Source organism: Branchiostoma belcheri, unplaced genomic scaffold (assembly GCF_001625305.1).
Source record: "Branchiostoma belcheri isolate BF01 breed outbred unplaced genomic scaffold, Haploidv18h27 scaffold17, whole genome shotgun sequence".
Classification (NCBI taxonomy): domain Eukaryota; kingdom Metazoa; phylum Chordata; class Leptocardii; order Amphioxiformes; family Branchiostomatidae; genus Branchiostoma; species Branchiostoma belcheri.
In genome coordinates, this window is record NW_017803157.1 from 168,976 (window position 1) to 191,629 (window position 22,654).

General features: G+C 39.1%; 1 protein-coding gene across 1 annotated transcript; it reads right to left on the bottom strand.

The window, feature by feature from the left end:
- Positions 1-602: 602 nt before the first annotated feature.
- On the bottom strand, positions 603-22,654 carry LOC109466553 (gamma-aminobutyric acid receptor subunit beta-3-like). The gene is made up of 10 exons (XM_019764286.1): positions 22,587-22,654; positions 21,640-21,734; positions 21,452-21,519; positions 15,664-15,884; positions 14,789-14,871; positions 9,555-9,692; positions 8,681-8,833; positions 6,719-6,972; positions 5,185-5,880; positions 603-719 (listed from the first exon to the last, which is right to left on the bottom strand). Exons 1-10 carry the CDS (start codon positions 22,652-22,654, stop codon positions 603-605), a joined length of 1,893 nt encoding a protein of 630 aa, XP_019619845.1.

The following is a 22,654-nucleotide window of genomic DNA, read 5'->3' on the forward strand; positions in this document are numbered from 1 at the left end:
GGCTCGAACGAGAATCAAACCCACGACCTCACGGTCCATAAGATGGGGTTAATTACACGGACTACAGCGACAAGGTGCCCTTTCGTAGTAATAACGTACGCACCTCCTCCTCTTATAAAATCTTGCGTGACTGAATTCTAACAATACACGTACTAAGACATCTCTATACCATTAAAGCCATCCCTAAAGAAGCTTTACATACAACAAGGTTTGCAATAGAAACTAACCTTTTGTTGAGAAAGTCCAGAGAGACGACACCGTGAAGTCATCCGAAGCGCCTCCTCATCTTTACAGTAACCGGGCCTGTCTGGGTGCGTCCTCCGCCGTCCTCTGCACAAATCTCTGCCGAGGTTGTAAAAATGATTTAGCATAATGGTGCCGCTCGGAAACTTTGAGTAATGCTCGACGCCAGACCTTTGCTACAAACGTGACTCCTAATTACGTTGTTGGACTAACCAGTATATCTACACATGTACCTGTTTCCGTACGTACGAATGGATACGCTGGACAGTGTGGTAGGAACAGGGATAAGCGTTACGCCAGCGGTTGTAGAGCTCCTACCGTTTCTACAAGCCCCCGGTGCCACCATATGGTAGAGGATGTTAGCCGCGTGTCGCTGGCATGGCCCGCCGTACAAACAACCTGCCGAACAGGCGCTGCTGCCACGTCACCGCCGCGGCTGCATTTAAATTACTCCCCTCTCTATCCGTCCCGACAACCTGTTTACGAGAGGATGGTCCATTTATGCCACAGACTCGAGGTCAGGGAAAAATTATAAAATTGACTGACATTTGCAGATGGTATATGTAGCGCATAGAAGACGCATGCGCCCTGCGCTTATGCTGAGGTCACATTTCCAACCCGGGGCCCGGCCGGGCTGTTTACTTGAACGAAAAATAAACGATTCATATCACCAATATGGACAGTAGAGCCCATAATTTATTGTCACAATTCTTTTGTGTTTTGATACTTTTCATTCCGAGAAACTACCCGCCCGGGCCCCGGCTTGGAAATGTGACCTCAGCATTACACTAACTCTACAGCAGTACTACGAAGACAAGCCAACATATACAAGAGCCAATGAATTCATACCATCTCCTCTTTTTTTAACGTAATAATTCAATATGTAAAGTATAAATCGTATCATATATTTCATTTGTCCGTGTTAATTATAAGAAATAGATACTTAAGTCTATTTTGATTAAAGTGCCACCGCCTTGCATTTAATAGCTGAATAATAAAAATGTGCAATATAGTTGCGCATAAAGTTGTTATAGTGATAATAAAAAGCAAGTTAGAGAGAGTGTATAGCAATTACATGTATCTGTCGGCGCGTCTGGTAAATAAATGCACACTATGCTAATGCAAATTGTTTTCGTTGGCAAAATTCTTTCTTCTTGTACCTATAAGACTGTTGATTTATCTAAATTGGTAAGAAAACTGTGTTCTGCCCCGTCTAATTAAAACATAATAAAAGGGAGAAACATCAATTGAAAGAATCGGATCAATAAACATGCTCCAGGCATAAAAGACACCGAGTCTGGCCTGTAACGAATGAACCAGGGGCTCTCATAAATTGTCTATTATTGGTTAGCGCCGATTTCTACTTGACGTAATTGTATTGGTTTTCGATGATATAAAGTAGCGTCTATTTGGAATGATGCCAACTTAAAGAGAGTCCCAGTATTTCATGTCGACTACATTAGGGGACTGTCTATCGTTATTGAGTCGGGAGTATTGAATTTTCTCACAAGGAAATCATTCTAGACTGCCTCAGTGAACAAGCAGCAACAATAACTGCTCGTGCATATGATGAACCATCAATGATTTAAATGCCGGAGGACAGAGGGGACCCCAGAAAGTGCGAAATGCAACGAAATGGAGCGAAATGGAATTCGAACGAAAAGAAAAGAAAATATTTCACACAATGAAGTTTTAAATACACCTAATGTGTTTTATTTCTTGAACCTATTCTTTACTGTCAGATACAACGTTTTGCTGCGTTTGTGTGGCTAATCTCTGCCCATAAAATGGAGGCAAAAGATCCACCACTGTTTACCAACATTGAACGATATACTATGCTAATGAACTGCGACGAATTGCTTGAAATCATGACAAGGAGACAGATGGAAGGACTATAATAAAGAAGTGGACGGTAACATTTCAATTTCAGAATTCACCGAGAGTTCATGAGGCAAGCTTTGTTTTAAACCAGGTTTTTGAAGCTCCTTATTTATACAAGAAATAAATCATGTCAACATGTCTATCAATGTCTTCTGTATCTAAAACATTAAAGTTCCTTGCCTTATATTTTGCCATCTTCATGTATTTAATTTCATTGTATTGACACAATTGTACATATTTTGTTTTCTTTTATTTCATTTCGTTTCATTTTGTCCATTTCGTTCTATTTCGCACTTTGTGTACAGCGGGACCCGCAATACTCATAGAGGGTTTCTCCCAGATGGATCCGTCTGTGTAGGCGGAGAATTATGTCTTTAATTTAGACCTCCTACATTATTCTCTCAACCTATATTTCTTTTCCTAATTAGACATAAGAAATATAAACTGTACCTGGTTAGGATAAGCAATGTAAGACCAGGCAAGTCTTTTTTGAAAGGATTCCATCCGGCCATTTAAAAACTTACATTTATGTCATTTAACTAACATAAATTGTTTGACCTGTATATGAGAATATTTCAATTTTAAAAAAATATATTTACATTGGTCAGTAGCAAACATATGATCTGTTATCTATTCTTACTTATTTCATTGTGTATCATTTCAATGTAATCTTGTGGAACTATACTTGAATGCCGTTTGTTGACTTTATTGTCTGATGTGTTCTAACGATAAGGCAGGATATGTTACCTTGAGCATTTCATGGGCCGTACTAGAGCGAGAAGCTTACGTTTGTGGTCTATTGATCACACAGTAAACAAGCTCCATTGCCTATTGTCCAATAAAATACTTTATATCATTCTCTAATGCCCCAATCACTGCCACGCAATTGGCTGGCTAGTCAACCTGTTTATCGATCCTGCCATGCGATTGGCTGGCTAGTCAACCTTTTTATCGATCAGATGATAAGAGCGGTTCTGAAGCTGAGCAAGCGAGATGCAACATCTGACGGCTTATCATTCTGTAAACGGTTCACCGAGGAATCTATAAGACACATCTTGGGTTTATGATCATTCAGGAAAGTAGCAGATGTCTCATAAATAGATATTTTTATATCATTTTAATCGAGAGTATTTATTAGTGTCTATAAACAATGTATGGAGGAGGCAAGAAAGTTTCTGATCGTTAACCTTTTCTTTAGCACAAAAGTCTTCAAGAATTTTTCTGTAAGGTTTCTTATTCTTTATATCATTTTAATTGAGTTTACTTTAAGTGCCTATAAACAATGTATAGAGAAGGTAACAACGTTTATGATCGTACCTTTTCTTCAGCAAAAATTCTTCAAGAATCTTTCTGTGAGGGTTCTTGCGACATGTATCTCAGACCATCACAACGCAATCAAAGTTGCCGACAAAAAAACTGTGTCGATGATTCTCTATGTCGATACAAGGTAGAGATAGAGTCCCGGCCAGATGGTTAAGTACTATACTGTAAAGATTTGTGGATGTGACGAAACTGTTTCCAATATGTCCTTGTCGGGGACGACAGTAAAGTATACACGACCGGATGGGTCCAGACAGGTTATTTTACAGTCAGTTGGTATAGAGTTTGGTCGCTCATATTTCATCGATTGCTGCATTCGATTTTACGTCTATTACATGGCATTCAATCTTACACTTAAGCCAGATCTAGCCAATCTTCAATCTAGCTATTTTATATATATATATATATATATTTATATTTTGATTTAAAATTCCAGGAAGTTCAATACTCGCATGTGTTACCATGATTCAATAAACATGCAACGTTGTCTATTTTCAGTAAAACGTCAAGCGAGTCTCCTAGCGCTTCACGTCATAATTGCAATTCTTATATATTTATTGCTCAACTCGAAGTGGGTTTATGAGATCAAAACATACCAATGCCAATGCACTTGAATATAAATTCAATGTAGTTTATGTAACAAAAAAAGATAAAACAAAAGTAGTTATATATAATTACTAATTGTGTATTTACTATATGTAAGCGTTGCAGTTATCATTTCATAGTATGATATACTTTGATATACCAGTTGTTCTTACCATTTATTAGAACAGATTAAATACCTTTCTGCATGTTTTCATGAATAAAACAAACACATAAATTTATATTTTTTTTCCTTTATCTTTAATTAATATCAGAGAGTGACGGGACACTTGTGTTCATAAATGTTTTATTTCAGAGTGCCTTTGAACAAACAACGGAGCATGAGTGCCATGCAGTATATCATAAAGCAACAGGGGGCGCTTCGGCACTGACATCGTACGTGTCATTAACTATAATATAAAGTAAAGCGTGTAACTTCTTTGTTTAAAGATTTTGTTGTTACAAATAGATGCATACAGTTCTGTGTCGAGAAATTTGATTGAACCCACACAGACTGACCAACTTTGAGCTATACGTTGTTCTCATTTGTTGAACTGGACTGTTATATTGTTAACTCAAATGGGTACTGAACAGCAGAATCTGACATTAGGCCACAGCAAGAAATTTATATGGATAACATCAGCGCACGCATTAATATTCGTCTGATTTTGGAAAAAAAATTTTGTTGCCCTCTAACGGTGGTCAACATGACGAAAAAGGACAGATATATCTGTTGCCATGCCGGACGAGAAAAGACAAGACAAGGATCTAATGCAGTAATGTATTTTTTGTGGCCTGCCTTGTTTTTTTTTCGCCCTTTGGCATTAGATTTGGAGTCTGAGGAGGATGTCACCCATACAATGTCACCCATTTCAGAATTGACGTTGTTCATCCACTTTTTTGCACCGTGATTTACTTGATATTATAACAGTTAAAAGATAATGATTTCTTTTAGAACCATTTACATGAATCCTCACCAGTACTAGTCTACAGTCTATGTTTCTGTGATATTTCCCGTTTCTTTCATGAAGTGGATATACGTAACCAGTAGACTAGGTTAAATGTTGCGAATAAAAGAGGGAAAATGAAGCGACAGTGATAGTCTATAGCGTTGACTTTTCTGTGGCGCTTCTGTGTGTGAATGTAAGTCGTCCGCACTGCTTCGTTTTCCCATTCTACAAGCAGGTTATGTGCTGTTCCGTTCTGAGTGTGGTGCCGCGACTTCTCTCTGTAGCCATGTTGTTCCCCTTCCCTTTTATCTGAAGAGGGAGGGAAGGCTTGTATGTCACCATCGCTTGTGAAACGTGCAAACGTTGGGGTTAGAGTCCCCTCGTATCTTTGCTTCCCCCCTTCAGTAGCCGTGTCGCTGTTACTTCTGTGTCTGTACACTCTGTTATGGCGTTGTATATTAGGACTGTTACTGGCGGTGTCCATTTTGAAGGACGTGCTTGATGATGAGCTTTTTTGTTTCACCTCTTCGTCTGACGTGTTCTCGCTGTCTGTTCTATGTCTTCTCCATCTTCTGCGGAGCAGCATTCTCGGCTCACTGCCGCTGATGCTACCACACGGGTGTCTATTGGTCAGGAGTCTGCTGTCACGGTGTGTCCCACCTGTCCCCAGCACGTTATTCGACTCCACAGATTCGCCGTCAGTGAAATACAGAGGACCTGTGGGGGATTTCTTCAGCTGCAAATCAAGAGCTTGTTTCGTGGACGTCGCCTGGTCTCTTATAAACGACGACAGGCAAGGTGCCGTATGAGACCGTCTTATTTTTGCGAAGGAATGCTTGACGTTCTTGGCCAGCTTGCGATTGAGCATCAAGGAAGACATCTTTAACAATTGGATGATCCCAGCCTAGGGAACAAAACACAACAATAAAATGCCGTCAGAAGTACTCTTGGAGAAACTCCATATCACTTCATTGTAAACTTGTTGACACAAGTATTATACCGGGATTATCATATGGATCCTAAATCTGGTAAAGTAGCAATATGAATGAAAAATCTTTAATAAAAACTGTACATTTGAAATTCTGTAAATTCCATATAGAATGATTCCAATGGTTTCGTCACAGAACATGACGGTGTAGTTCTTTTTACTTTTGTTGAGACACCATTTGTGCGTGACTCGTGTTTGAATCAAAGCCGCGCAATGATCAATTTTATGGTTTTCTTTGCTAGCAACGTCTTCCACACTCCATTTACAACTGTGCCTTTTGGTCCTTTGCATGGTGACTCGATCCTAGAATCATACACAGCAGCTGGAAACAGTAAGGTTGTAAAGAAACCTTTTGTTCGACAAATCTATACAATCATATAAAAAGCACAGTGCATGGCAGCCTTTAAAAATTTGAAAATAGGGATCATATACAGTATAGTAACGGAAGGTCTCTTCTTTCTGATAATACATGGCTAATGGTTTTACGGTAGCGTTTTCATCAGCAATTCTGTAGGACATGATAAGATATGTATTGTTAGACTCTTTGTCAAACTTATGCTGAGATCACTATTCCAACACGGGGCCGACTGGGCAGCTTTTAGGAACGAAAAGTACAACATGAAAGACAACACAGAAAAGTTCTTAATAATAATAATGGGCACTATTTCTGTATATTTTTTATACGAATTGGTAATTTTCGTTCATACAAACAGCCCGGGCGGCCCCCGGGTTGGAAATGTGACCTAAGCATTACCTTGTCCATATGGTGATCCTTATTGCAACGTTGTTTTCCCCTCCGTGACATAGCGCTCTGCCATCTTGTCTTGTTCCCTTTCTTCTTGGGTCTGTAGTACTTGAAGTTGACCACGGCGTATTGGATAAGCGTGGCGCAGACGAACACCATGCACACCAGATGGTAGATGTCTACCGTGTGGATGTACGCCACTTTCGGGAGGCCCTTCCGTACTCCGGTTATAAACGTTAGAAGGGCAAGGAACGTTTCCATACCTGGAAGGAATATAGATTTGAACTAGAAGGTTAACATTTGCAAAGCATCAGTGCATCATGTTTACCTTCACATGGCTCAGCTCAAAAAGCTACTGCTTTGTTTATTCTTATTCAAACACAGTCAGTTCCTGCAAGGCAGTTGCAACATTATGTAACCTAACACCAGTTACCATGGTGACAGACGTCTTGTCCTGGTCATTGACCTTATTTGGAACGGAAAAAAAAGAAGAGAAAGAAACTGAGCAAACACAATATGTTTTCCTTCGGTAAACATAATAAAGACCAGGCAGATAATGTGTGGTGTTCACGTGGTGTAGAAAGCCCTCCGGCGGGATATGCATAAACTGCAGCGCAGAAACACGCACAATTACACACGCATTCACGTGTGGATTAAACATAGATTACATATTTACATATTTCACAAAAGCAAAATTTCATTGAATCCTCAGGTAATACTTGTATATAATCATTTCTGTAAAATCTAAAAGTATCGATCATTAGCCCTAACGACATACATCAAGTTTGATTGTTCCCTGATGCTGATATAATCCACCCATCCTTCACAGTAGATCCAATTATACCTCCGCCATTTGGGAGTAATTAGGTAGCTATTTTCTGGGAGCGGAAATCCGGGAAATACGACCTCAAGGAAGATCCAATTTAAAGGGGGACGTAAAAACAAGGAGGCGATCGTTGTCACAGCGTCTGCTTCCTTGATTAGGTATATAAGGCCACTGCATGTAAATTTTATGGACGACATCCTCCGCAGACTCCACATCTAATGCGATAGGCCGAATTAAAAAAAAACAAGGCAGGCAAAAAAAATTTCATTTCCAAATTTTGACATCATAAACCTTGTTGAACAAGATCTGCCAACTATTACAACATCCATTTCTGACTGAAACAACTTTGAAAAAAAAGAGTTTTGAATCATAGTACAAATGGTTTTGATTCAGTGGGAACATCACATATACACAGCCACCACCACAATTAAAAGGAATGAAATGCATCACTGCATCTAAGTAAAGGGCAAAATATTAAATCAGAGCCTTGTTTTGTCTCCTCTCTGCACATGTATCTGCCATCCTCCTTCCGGCATGGCGACAGATATCTTCGCCCATTTTTGGCATGTTGACCACTGTCAGAGAGCAACACACTTTTTTTTTACAAACATCAGGTGAAAATCAATGCGCGCGTTGATGTCATCCATAAAAATTACCTGCTGTGGCCTAATGAAGGTCATGTGTGGCAGATGGCCAGACCCAATACAAAAGGCCGTTTATTGCTGCGGTTGCACAATGACAGCTACGGAACTAAATCTTCATTATGTTTGTTTGATGCATTGTTTATTTATAAGGAGTTCAAATCGGCCTGCAGACCGCTTTTCATTGAGGTTATGAGGGAAGAGACCAAACCCCGCTTGGGCATGGCGCGAGGGGTTGCATTTGCCGTTGCAGATGGTGACATAAAGCCAATGGTCCCTTGAATGGGGTAGCCTACGGCGTTAGCCTCAGGCCAAAAGCCTCTTCATATTTTTTTTAAAAAGTCAATACATTAACGACAAGAGTTGCTTTGTACCACACAGATAGACACACACACCGGTTCTCTCAGTTAGGATGACTGCCTTTACCTCTTACATGCTGATCTTTGGCAATTAGCAGTATATCGGATACTACATCTGCCAATACAACAGAACTATCTGACCCACCTAGAACGACTCTGCCAACCACGACTTTGTAATCGATCCAGAAGGCGACCCACGACAGACTGACGAGCAGCATACACGGCACGTAGATCAGGAAGATGACTTGTCCCACGTCTCTGTGCAACTGGAAGTTTAGTACGACTCTTGGAAAGGCTCCTGAAGGGGTGACAAGAATACCACGGAAAACGTTTTTAAAACTTCAACTTTCTCTCACAAAAAAATGGATTATAACAAACTATACAAAAAATATTCTGGCCTGTAGTACGAAATATTTTAATAGTTTGTAAGATACATATAAAGAACCTAACACATTGTACCTATTACATTACCGGTGTTCTGAGCTGAAACGTGGTTACGGCGCATCGGACTATTAGTTATCGGTAATGTTCTGTCGATGTTTTAACGTATATTGACGTTCATTGTTGATTTTAGATACCAAAATTGGACCCAAATTTGGTGATAAGTGTGAACCAGATTCGTTTAATAGAGAAAAGTAAACACATAAATAAACTAGATACTAGATAACATTTGCAAAGCAAATGCATAATGTTTACCTTCCCATATGGTCTGCTCTGTTAATTCTTACTCAAACAGGCACATTGAATTCGTTCATATATATGGTCAAACAGGAGTCTAAATTCGTATTCCCATAACATTGCAACATGATGTACCCCAACACTAGTTACCATGGTGACAGACGTCTGGTTCAGGTCATTGACCTAATTTGTTTGGAGAAGAAGAAGAAGAGGAAGCAGGGAAGCAGAGCAAACTAAGACAATATGCTTTCCTTCGGTAAACATAATTACTAGTGTAAAATCGATAATTGAATGAAAGTTGAGTACAATGCTTCCAGTATAATCACAGATCTACTTTGTACCTGTATCGAGCTGGCTTGCCCCGGAGGAGGTTTGGAAATCAACAATAGCGAACGTCGGAAGCTGTATCCCCGCTAGTCCTGTTATAGACTCCCTCCCATGTCTCCAGTATAAACGTATGTCCTTCAGGGTATATCCGTCTAGAGAAGAAACGGCAAAGTAACGATATCGATTATATCAAACTCCATTAACGACAGTGCATTATCCATAACAGTCAATTTACATGTTCCTAAAATATAGAAACTTTATGCAGCAGTGCAATGATTCAGATTATGAACATTGATTTTTTTGATATTCCAATCCCTGAGGTACAATCGGCACTCTTCTGATCTTTAGAAAATTAGGTTCTTGGGGAAATTCATAGGCGTTTTAGTGGGAAGACAGATGAATTAGGCACTTATGCACACTTTTACGGCTTCTTGCTATGCTATTAGTGTAAGTTATGTGACATTTGTGCACAAACAATTGAAATATTTCATTTGAAACAATCTTCGTGTGGTTGTAATTTGCTTTCACTTCTAAGCATATTTGTGCAATGATCTTAGATTTCTGACAATTCTGGTTGGCTAAAACAACCCACACGAGGCGCGCTCAGTTTGTTGTACCACCGCAAACTAACAGAATACATCATTAAGCAAACATGACTGACAGCCGTATTTCACACTCGTAAAGCGTCATACTTTGGCACCTCCACTTCCTAAATGGCAGTTATTTGCAAAAGAGTAGGGTTGATTCAATTTACTTTGTTAAGGAATAAACGGAGAAATGACGTTTTGTATCGTCCTAATCTTACGCAATGCAGACAAGACATGAATTTCTAAAACAAGCCCTGCATTGTCCTCTATGTGTGTTAATCCTGTCCCCGCGTTCTCTTATAAAAGACGCCATGCGCCAGGGTGATAATTCATGGCAGGAGCTCAAATTGATTCTGACAAAGATCCCAATATCATGATGCAACGCCAGCAAACTTTATAGTTATCTAATTTTCAACGGCAGTGATATCTAATAATAGGTACCGCAGGGCATAGCAGTAATCTGGCACCTAGTGGACATGTTGTATTACAGAATAGTGATTGCAATAGTAATTGGGAATGGTCTACCCCAGGCCTAGACAGGTCAATTCTTTGGTATTTCATTCCAAAAGCGAGACCAAATATCATCCATACATAAAGATTAATGTTTGGATAATATTTTGTATTTCTAAATGTATGACAGATACCTCTTGTAGTTTGCCATTTAATAAAGGGTTAATGCCCCACCCTGATGTGTATATGGTAAGATGATCCCTGGTTAGGTGCGATAACCACTGATTAAACCAACAAGTGAGCGTAGCAGGGATTATCTCACCATATACACAGAATAGGTGGGGCTTAACGTTATTATGATATAGCTTATCCAACTGACACAGTTATTTTAGTGTGGGTGTTGAAAATTATGTTTACTTTTTCTGTTTAGATATCTTTTTGATTGTGTATTTTTAAATAAATAATTCAAAATAAACTACAATGCGTCGTCTAATAAATAAATATCACACTGTTAGTGTTCTGTCCCCTGTTTGATGGTACGTTCCAAAAAGTCGGTTATTCTAATAACCGACCACTTGTTTTCATTATTCACTACTTATGATACTGCCTGATAACCGATGGGAAATGGAGGCTCCTGATTGGTCGACGTCTTCTGACTGTATGATAATTGTTATTAACTATATATATTTGACGTGCAAACCCAGTATACAGCTGTTCATACCATGGTCACCCGGAAACCGACAAAAAGGATCATTAGTCAGGGTTCACAGGCGGACCAGGGGCCAGGCCTGGACTAGAGGTCAAGGTCAGCGCATAGGATTTGATATATAGATAATGGACCCTCATCACGAATTGATGAAACGTAAACGAGATTTGATGATACCGTCATATATATAACCAGGCCTAGCAAAGGCCATAAAGTGGGGTAAATGTAGTTTGTTATACCATACTCAGTAAGGATTACTCGTTTTCGTGCGTCCTATGATAAATTCCCTATAGATTCTTAAGGGATGTATTTAGAAATCCCTTGTTGACAAAATGGTAGATAACCACAGGAGTACCATAAAACCCACAACTCTTTATCCTCGGAAAAACATCTTTTTATCCCCAGGGCAATTATCACAGTAACGATCACCAGTAACTTCACTTGTTTTTTTACGGAAATGTTAACAAGAGTGGATTTGTGTAAGACCTTTGATTCTCTGATCTATGATTTAGTTAATGCCCCATATCTTGTGCTCACAGGATGCGGATTTGTCAATATGTGGTATAACAGTTGCCAAGATTCTAGAAATAACAAATAGTTTCTGCCATTTTCGTGGTAAAACATTGTCAATCAGACAAGAAATACAGGCATTGATTTCAGCAATCCATTTGGTAAGGTCACGCACAAGATATAAGTCATAGTTTTACGGTAGACATGACGAGTCGCTAGCCCCCAGTAGGTGATTCTGCGGTTTTGGGTGCAGACACCCCGTGGAATCATAATGTCATATATAGGGCACATGATGCGGTAGGGTGAATCTGGCGGAAGATAGATAAGATAGTGTCACTAGGGATGTACCAACTGTAGATCGCTTATAGCGTTTATAACTGGTAACACAATCAAATTCGAGATGTACTGTCGTTATACAAGAAGTGTATGTGCCTTCTTTGCATTTGGATGGATCGTAGCAAAATAGTATCCGGCAGTTTTTTTTTACTTTATAAACCCCATTTTTCCCCTTTGAGAGATAGATATTCAATAGTGGTTATTCGAGTGGATTAGAAGATCTCTAAAGGTCCATGGAATGCAAATGTGCAAATGGGACACCAATATGGCGGCGAATACGCCATGACGTCACGTGAAAACACACTTGACGACCGTGTGCAACAAAACTGGTTGTACCTCTAGTGTAGATTTGCTTCAATTCAAGGAATAAAGTATAACTTTAAAACCCCCATCTATTTCTACACGAATTTGAATTCACTTTAAACTTGCAACAGCGAGTTATCTTTAGTCTTAGCTTTAGCTGCTTTAAAAGTAGGATCTGAAATCGTTGCTGATGGAATAAACGGCTGCGTCCTCCCAGTACCCATAACCACGTTAACGCCTTTCCTACTTGTTCCCCGTCCGTTAATGGTCTTCTACAAGCCTTGCCTACCATTAGACACTCGGTAATTGTATTGACTCTTCCATGAATCAATGCCAATCGTGCAGTCACTCCAGATTCATTCTTATTCTTTACGAAAGCCACCTAGTTTTTTTTTTTTTTTTTGCGTTGGTACGAGTTTTGAATAACGGCCACACGTGGTTCCCTGGTATCGACTGTAGGTAACCCCAGTTGTAACATTGTCGATCTGGCCTCGGAGATAGCACGGGGAAGATGGATGATGATACAGGTGGATAAAATGTGTTTTTATAGATTGCCGTTTTGAACACTTAAATGAGTAATAGAGCTTGTCATCTATTGAATCATTGATGTTTCGACTTGGTCAGTACGCGCAGAGATTACATAACAAATGCCTCACATGTATAACATTCCGTTGTCCATTGTAGATATTATTTTGGAATTATGTGAATTATATTCTTTATTGACGCTAAAAACGAATTCACCGTCACATAAATATATATTATCTTCGATTAAGTCCGATTCGCCCAGCGGCCGCGAAGTTAGGTAAGTTCACATGTATGTATGTATGAATGCTTCTGGGCAAAAGATTTCGAGATAATAGTTGTAGGAAGGAATTTGCGTCCCTGTGGTACGAAGCCTAAAGAATTACAGGATTTCTCCATTAGGCCAAAGCAAATAAAGTTTATGTATGACATCCTCCGCAGACTCCAAATCTAATGTATGTGATTGGGCGAAAGAAAAGGCAAACAAAAAACAAGAGTCCTACAAATTTCGACATCACAAACCTTGTTAAACAAGAAATGACAACTGTTATAACATGTCAACTAATATAACATCCATTTGTCTCTTAAAAATAAAAGTTTTCAATAATTGTACACAACGGTTCTAATTCAGTGAGAACATCACGTATAAAAGCAATAAAATACATCACTGCATCAAAGTAAAAGACAAAATATTAAATCAGAGCATTGCATTGTCTCCTCTCCGGCATGGCAACAAATGTATTTGCCCATCATAATTCGGCATGTTGACCACTGTCAGGGGGCAATAAAACTTATTTTGTTCCAAAGTCAGACGAACGTTAATGCCCGCGCTGATGTCATCCATAAAAATTATTGCTGTGGCCGTACGTACAGCTCTGTCGGAGCGGCAGCATATTAATCACATGTTGACCCAGGTCACTGCTTCAACATCTGTTAGAATCTACGCTGGTGTGGTAATATATTGTTCTGGTTGGTAATCTTTTTAGCTTTGCTCCCTTTTTTCATGTACTGTATAAATGCAGTTGTATGATGAAATAAATAAAGAAATAAGTAAATAAATAATTTTGCTAGCACAATACATGTTAAGACAATTTACAATATTCAGTTATTTGTCTACAATGAATAACTTGAATGTTTATTCTGACAGTTACCAAAGACCATAAATTATATTTATTACACATTTAAGAGGCAAGCAGCCCAATTTTACAGAAAAAATTGCGAGTTTAGCAATTTCTATTTTAAAGTCAAACCACTATTACTGAAGCACCATCGCAAGCCGTATTTCAACACATTAATTTATCTATGTCCTTTTCAATGTCCTTTTATATAATACATTAGGTACTTTATAGTATCCATTTATTTGCAGTTTATAGGATCCATTTCCTTTAAAACATTTTACGGGACAGCTTAGTACAATCCGGTATATCTTTGGAACACCATTATCAATTCAAAAGCTTTTCGTGTCTCTAAGTGTGAGATTTATTTTCCAGTATCTTGGTAATCTTCCTCGCGTTCGACTTAAGGGCAGATTAGATAGATCTCAAAGAACATTGTGCATTCGCCATGTCTAATAGTAATACGCATAATGCCTGAAAAGTATCTTATTTTGACTACAATGTTTGGAGATAACCACATTTGTGTCAACGGCAGCGAGGAATATTCACGAGATTATTTTATCGTTGATAATACCGGCGAACTTTAGCATTTAAACTGGTAACGTTATTAATACATGCCGTTAGGTTGGAAATTAATGGTCGCAGCCATCAAGGCAAATCTGTGCCATATGTCGACTTCCATTCCAAATTTGCAAAATAAATTACATTCATAAACTCACAGCTTTCCAGCACCAGGCTACAGTTCTGCACGTCCATTGGATAATTCATCATGTTCATCATACAACTGGCAACGGTCGTGAGTCTGGAATTAAAATCAATGGGGAAAGTTATGATGGTCTATTATACACTTAGCTTGGTAGAAAATGAGTGAATTCTGGATGAATGGTTCTGCCGTAATGAATCGAAAAATCGCGGTTGCGTGAGCTTCATACTCTGATATTTGTCGTGGGGGGAGGGGTATTTCAGAGCAGGCTGTTACAGAACCAACTGCTACCAAGGACCTAGGACAGCTTTAATAGTACAAAGACAGCTATATTTGTACGACAAATGTATTGATAAGCAAAGGATGCCCTGAATTTGCGATCTTGCAATTAATATCAATGATATGGGTGTATCATTACATAGCACGTCTCATGGTCATATTTGAGTCATCTTAGAAAAGTCAAACACAAGACATCGCAATAAAATATCAAAAGCATCCAATACGATTTCAGAGCAGAAAAACTGGAAATATTCGAATCTGAATACGTCAATCTTTATGAATTGACTTCACATTAGCATACTGCTTCACATTACCACATTTCAATCATGTGTTAGGTATCTAAAACTGCAGAAACAAGCCCAAAGATGAGTCCTTTATTTTATGGGTGGTACCCTAAAATCATCTCAGGGTCCTTCCAGTAACCATTGTCTTTCAACATTTTGGGTCCCTTTGCTCCCTGAGGGTCACTACATGACTATACATTGGGGTAGTGTGTTTTCAACTCAGTATGTGGATAAGTGACTAGAATATTGACTTTGAAAAGTCAATAAGTGAGTAGAATATTGACTCCAAGCCCTAGAACCACACTGGATGCCTTTAAGACTAGTTTACCGCAGGTTGTATTCAATCATCCCGTTTGAGAAGATCTTCATGGCCCTGTTTTTCACGGTGACTTCGTGGAAGTACGACTGTTTCCCGTTGACGAAGTAGGTGTCAGGCACCCAAACTTTGCTGAGATAGTCGTCGGCGAGATCATACGACTCGACATCCCCCGAGAACGATAGACGCTCGTCGTGCCAACTCTGCGACAAATCCATCGTCATTGTGTAGTCCTGCCAGGCGAGAACAGTATTCACATGAGATTCAGTCAATAATTATTCATTCAGGGTACGGATGGTTGGGAGGGGTGCAGGTTTGTGCACTGACATAATAACTTTACTAGCGCACGACAATTGTGTATGTTACAATGTATGGCAACAACTACCGAACATAGTACAAAAAGGAAAGGGTATAGAATGAAAATTAACATCCTAATTACTAAACATCAAGGGATAATACAGTATACAATCAAGTAGCGGACATCAGGTACTTAAGCCTGGGAACCCTTGAAAATTAAAAAGCACATTACTCTGAAGACAAAATGAGTAAATAGTTATTAATAGTTAAATCAATAATTAAACTACCTCAGATATTCTCATGTCTGCTTGTGAACCGAATACATTCTCTGCAGTAATTTCTTGGAAAGGTTACAACTTATGTTGGTTACAATGCAATATTTATCAAAAGTAGTCTGCTATTAAAAGAAAATACCGCAGAGAGATATTGACTAATGTTGCAATATCTGCAAGTCCTTCCAGTAAACCCCATCGGGCCACGGTCTGTTGTCAGAACGCGTTACTGTTACAAATTGACCGTCCTTCCAGGCAGAGGTGAGCTGATAGATCCGCGGACTTTCTGCCAGGCTGACCTGACCTGTCGATGATCAAGGGACTGTCGTGTCTGACTGAAGTGTACCGTCTGTACTACATCACGACCCAAATGTCCCCAGAGGAGATTGTATCATATGGAAACACGCCAAGATTCCGAAAGGTCGATTCGACAATCTTCTTGCCACTATTTATACACGTCTTATTGCCGCATTCAAACTTATGGAACTTTACGATGAATTGAATTCCTTAAGCAAACTGGTTGATGTTAAATGTGCAGAGTTTACTTTAATGACGTTTATTGTATTATTAGTATTGTTATTAGATGGCGAATGTAAATAGTTGTTATGATGTTTGTATTTACAATGTATCTAAGAGGACTCAAAGAAGAGTAGAAGAAGAATGAATCTTTATTCAACTTGCAGACTTACACAGCCTGAATTTTGTTGAATTTACGAACAGTTTAAAACATACATACAAAGTAAAACAAACATAATCAATTATTGACAAGAAAGTACACTTATCATTCGAAAACGCTTGTGTTGGTTGGGATTAGTGAATTGATATAAATATAAAATGTATACATAAATACATTGTATCGTAACGTCGTGGTAAATAAATACATAAATATAGTATGTCCTCCGATCAATGAGCTAATTAGAGGTTCCTGAAATAAGCAAACTCAATTTAAAAAAGTACTCGAGTGTTCTTAATAAGGGAATGAACGGAACACAAGATTTTCTCACTTTTTTGCATGAGCTCACTCGACATTTTCATGACCTTTGCTATCAGTTCTGAATTCACATTCACGCTCGCGGAAGGGTTTGCGCGCTGCTGCATCTGGATCACGGTAAGATCTAGACGGATTGACCTTTCTAAAGATGTTAGAGATGATGGAGCATAACCATATCTAGGGGAGTGTTATCTATCCTCGGGATATAGAACACCGGAGTGTGGTGCCAAATGTTGTTTGAACCCATGTATGTATGCCAAAAAAACAGTTACTCATTCATGACAAGCAACTAGATATGATTTTGCAAACGGTCAGGGGTTTTGTCATCACCTTATATACTGCTTACCCCGATTTGCATCGGATTACGAGCAGCCGCACATGTCAGTGTCATCGTCTCCAAAATCATATCCAGTTGCTAGAGTAAATGTTTTGGGCGTATCTTTGATACCTGGATGTCTAACCTTCACCGACGCATGTATGTATGTATGTATGTATGTAAGTAAGTAGTTAAGTTAAACGCAACACATTGACAGCAAGCACACCGAATTAGCTGTATGCAGATCCTAATAAGTCACTCATTCTGGAGATTTGAATAGATCACTAGCAGTCTAACAGCACGCAAATACTCCTCGTTGTAGTTTGCTAGTTCACAGTTCCATACTTAATTTCAAAGATCACCTAAATTTCAAGCTCATGAAGGTAGAAGTATCTTCCTGCGATTTCAATATCACTGCAAAGAATATTACCAGGCGCACCAATATGGAACAATCGCAAAAGGGCTGACAAACTAATACATGTTCTTTAAGATCAATTATTTTGGTGGCTCTTGGCTGTCTACTTGTCTTAGAGTTGATAAGGCTAAAAGTAATTGCCAAGAAAAAGTTTCATCTAATAGTAGTTTGAAGCAGCGTTACCTACATATTATTTTGTGCGATTATAGATTTGTGTGTAATGCACAGGGCTCGAAGGACTGCTAACAATTTTCAAATATAAGTTTATGTCTTGGATACATAGAATGTATAGTACTAGCCCAGTGGTACAAGTAATAAGCCATCACATTTTGTCTGTTAATGTTGGAACGTACATCTAGTTGCACTGTGACGCCTGTTTAAGCTAATCTACATGTGCTTGAATAATAACCCAGTGGGAAGGGAAATCCCCAACGATGTTTTATCTGCAGCTTACATGCGGCGTGCTCAGAACGATCATTCTATACAACAGTGCGCGTGGTTGCCACTGGCACTAACGTGGATCGTCGGCTATTCTAGCTTACTGTACAAGAAAACCAGCCTGATTTCCATGAATATCATTGCCTCCATGTCAACCCCCTACGTATCTTCAAAAAGAAATATAGGGCATGTTGGGTTGATTTATGGAAGACGAAAACGCGAATGACGCGTTGCGAAAGGATTCTGAATGCTTTAACATGACACATCCGTGTCTACAGGATGATTCTCTGTCAGTTACCATGCCGGTGACAAACTGTACAAAACGAGTTTTTACGTGTAACTTAAAATCACCTCCAGTACCAATGCGGATGTATGTCAGTACAGTGCGCTGCTTACACTGCTGCTCGAATTGTTTCTCTTTTTTCCTTTTCAAAGCCATTGCTTTTATTCATCCTGTGTTGTATTTATCTTAATTAATCTTTTTCATTTCTTAGGCAAGTGAATAGCTGACAGCCTCCAGCCTTCGTTTTAGTTGCAGACTCCACCAGGCTTTTTATTCAAGTATGTACGGATTTCTAATTATACACCAGCTTATCGTAGCTTTCGGGTTATAAATGTATTCTCCGGCAAACGCCTGTAGCTATCAGATCATGGTATAGGATCACAACCCGATATAGATTTTTGAAAAACTTGATAGGGTCTGCAATGGCAGTCATGCCTTCAAATATCAGAGTTATCAACTAAGAATTGTGTTCAAAAACTTGAATTTTCCAAGAACTATCTTTACCTCTAAGCACAGTTGGGGCATCATCGCTAGAAAGCTTTAAGGAACTCCTACAGTTAAATGTGCAAAGATTGAGTGTAACAAGTCGTTCGGTGTAATGGCAGTAGCTAGCTGCCGCCGCGCCGCGTGCATGCGAAGCCGGTGTATTACGACGAAGGCGGTTATACCGGCTATATAGATACAGATACAGAGTATAAGCCAATGAGAAGAGTCCATTTATGGTCAAGACTTAGCGAGAAGCGTCCGATAACTTGACAAACGAGTTGGTAAACGCAGAGTCCTCGCGCTCGATAGCACCGAGGATGCACTTAGTTCATCAGCCGTGTCATGGGCCTTTTATCTACTGGCTGTGATTCATAAAGGCCTTCGTCTCAACTTAAGTTCAGTTCTGGCACAATGAGGTTATCTACTGGAGCAGGCAAAATCGATGGCGTATCGACTGTCTCTGTAGCAGTCCGGCAACTTGAGCAAAACTCCTGCCAAATGATGAGGTCATTGCCTGGCCAGGAAACATGACGTTGGTGTGGGGGGCTACATTTGGGGCGTTTTACACTCGACAAGCCAAGTTTGATTCTATTTGGTAATACTTGATAAGGGGAATACTTGACAAAAACGGATAGGAATTAACAGAACCTTCAATGTCGTATACAAAATACCATCATCATCAGGTTTCGTCATCTTTTGTAGGTGAATATTTTGCGATTAACAATACACTGAGGACCAAAACCTGGGCGCCTGTTTTGTTTGACTTGACATGTACCACACAAGAATGCTAAAGAATAACCTTAGTTGATCAAGATCACCAAGCATACAAGAGTTTTCCCGTTTATCGAAAGTGATATAAAGAAGGGTAACACAGAACATCTGAGATAGGATGACAAACAACTGCGACTTTGCTGCATACTGACGTCACAAATCAATTTCTGGCTTTCAGGAAATCCAGTGGTTTAGCCGGCGATTATTACTTTTCAAGCGCGATATGGATTTCTTCGGGTATCTCGCCATTGGAATCTATCATTGCAGAAGTGTCATGTGTGCATATTCTGTACTTATATGTTTGCAGCTTCTTTATTGTAAACCAGTCACAGTGCTTAAAGAAAAGAAACTATGTGTCAACCTACAATGGTATACTGTAAATGTGTGCACAGAGGTTCGAATACCTATTGAGTTGGAGCATTCACGCTTCTACTCTTGTGGTAACCAAACATATATCAACTCTTACGACTCGAGATACAAATTTGATATAGCATTGAACACTAGTGCGTAGTGATTAACATTTTGCAAATGAAGCTAACATACGTAAGACGCATAGAGCAGTTAAAGCATCGTGGCAATCCACACCCAGCATATCGCAATCAATTAAAACAGTAGCCTCGCTCCTAAAGTACTTTGTGGAGCAGCTACTCTAGAATGGACTTAGAAAACAGACTTCTAGAGTAGTCTGAATCTTGGGATTTTGCTAGATCTTATATTTCCTGATTGCACAACTTTTCTGTGTTTTTTTTTGCGGTCTAAAGGTTAAAATACAGTTAACGTTGGTCAATTTAAAACCAAATCAAAAGCCCGGTCGGGAAGCCTGCTATGAATTCATGGAGGCTACTACATAAGCTATTGAAGCGACACGGTCCATGCCACAGTTAATGAAGTAGATTTAAAACTCCGTGGGCTACGAAGATATGGCAAAATTACAAAACTAGCTGCCACTTCCTGAGAGTAAGATTCATTCGTTACTGTATACGTTACACGCTAGAGTGCATATATTCAAACAATCAACAGCAAATACAGGTATTATTGTGCGATTACATTCAAGTATTTAGTCTGAATCACTTTTCCTGCGGCTTCCAATGATTATTATCAGAAGGACACAGAAAGTATGCTTGTTTTAAGGAAGAACCCATGGCCCTTTCATACGAAATATTGCACTGCCATACATGGAATATGGTGGGCACCAGGAGTTTTCTTTGATAGAGGTAGGCTCAGGCAGGGTCAGAGATTACAGAATATGACGTGATCACGAAAATAATATCTCCTGGCGTTTGAAACAGAAACATATCAGGTGGAAAATCAATGCATCATAAAGTGTCAGAAACGACAAAACATTTGTCAGCCCAATCGTTAAAAATGTAATTATTTCCCGGCCTTGGCAAGAACCGACGGCGTCTCTTCCCGTGGGGAGAAATCAATGGACAGAAACGCATTGCATGAAGTGGTGGCATTTAATCGCAGTCTAAATGACCCTATTATGGTGTAGGTGAATTACATTGCACGGTATATATGTACAACCTACCATATCTTGGTCGGAAATGCTATCGATGCTGGAAACATCTATGGCAATCCCGACCGTCACTGGGGTACCTATTGGGGTACAAATACACAAGTAACATGAACAATATATTCAAAGGTACATCTAAACAGAAAAATATTTTCTTCCAATAAAACAAATGAAAAACAGAAGTTGTTTTCAAGAAATGTTACCTGCGAAATTAGGCCTGAGCCGGTTGTCATAGTTCTTGAAGATAAAGTAGTAGGGCGCTTCATCAAACTCTGTGAAATTACTGTCCTCCTCGTACCTGTAAATAGGTAAGAAGTTTTCAACGTTTGCAACCTCTAGTCGAGTCTGTGACTATTGTAAATGGCAATTTAGACGGGACACAATACACAATATATAACACACACACATATATGATAATGTGTGTGTGTGTGTGTGTGTGTGTGTGTGTGTGCCTGTGTGGTTGTCTGTGTACAGTATTTGCGTCAGAAATGACTAACATTCAAAGCAATGTTCATGTCAAAACCTTACACTTATTATTTACTTTCAACAGAGTAACGTGCTTTCATACACATTAAAGGTCACATATGTTTATCGCCATTAATAAACATTGCCTTTTTAATGGGACCTCTTTGACAAATCGTCTTCACTTTATAGCAGACAATAAAATCAAGGCTCACGTTTGACATCATATTTTCACAACGTTACATGACAAGCAACACTTGTACATTTTTTACGACTACGCTGTTCAAATAAAACATCAAGATTGCTTCCAGTAGATATGGCTATAATTATATTATAATTTTCTACCATGAGACATGTGATTTCTTTGATTGACGATGATAATAATTCCTTTTGACAATAATAGTGATATCTGCTGCTGAGATAAGTTGTTCTTAGCCTAGTTTGTGACATTGAATGTCTTTTGTGTCTTATCTCCTTCTAACATCCGGCCGAAACACGATAAAGCACAACATTAGCACAGATTGCCTTACCAGAAGGTGAACATGCAGCCATTTAGATACATTTGCTAACGACATGGAGAAAGCATTCTCGCTTAATTCTTTCCCTTTCTTGAGGTTGCATAATTTACGATCAACATCCAGACATGTTTTAATCGAAAGCACGTTAAGATACTAAACTCGATGCTCACCTTAACTTTCTGGTATATCCTCGTGCAATCAGAATCACAATGACGAGGAGATTCGTTGGGTTGTTCAT

Bases quoted from the DNA above. Each gene is read 5' to 3' on its own strand.
- LOC109466553 (XM_019764286.1), bottom strand. From the start codon at position 22,654: ATGAACAACCCAACGAATCTCCTCGTCATTGTGATTCTGATTGCACGA. The intron at 21,520-21,639 runs GTAACATTTCTT...GTACCCCAATAG, and splicing joins GCTCAGGCCTAATTTCGCAG to GTACCCCAGTGACGGTCGGG. The intron at 720-5,184 runs GTGCGGACGACT...TCTCGTAAACAG, and splicing joins TAGAATGGGAAAACGAAGCA to GTTGTCGGGACGGATAGAGA.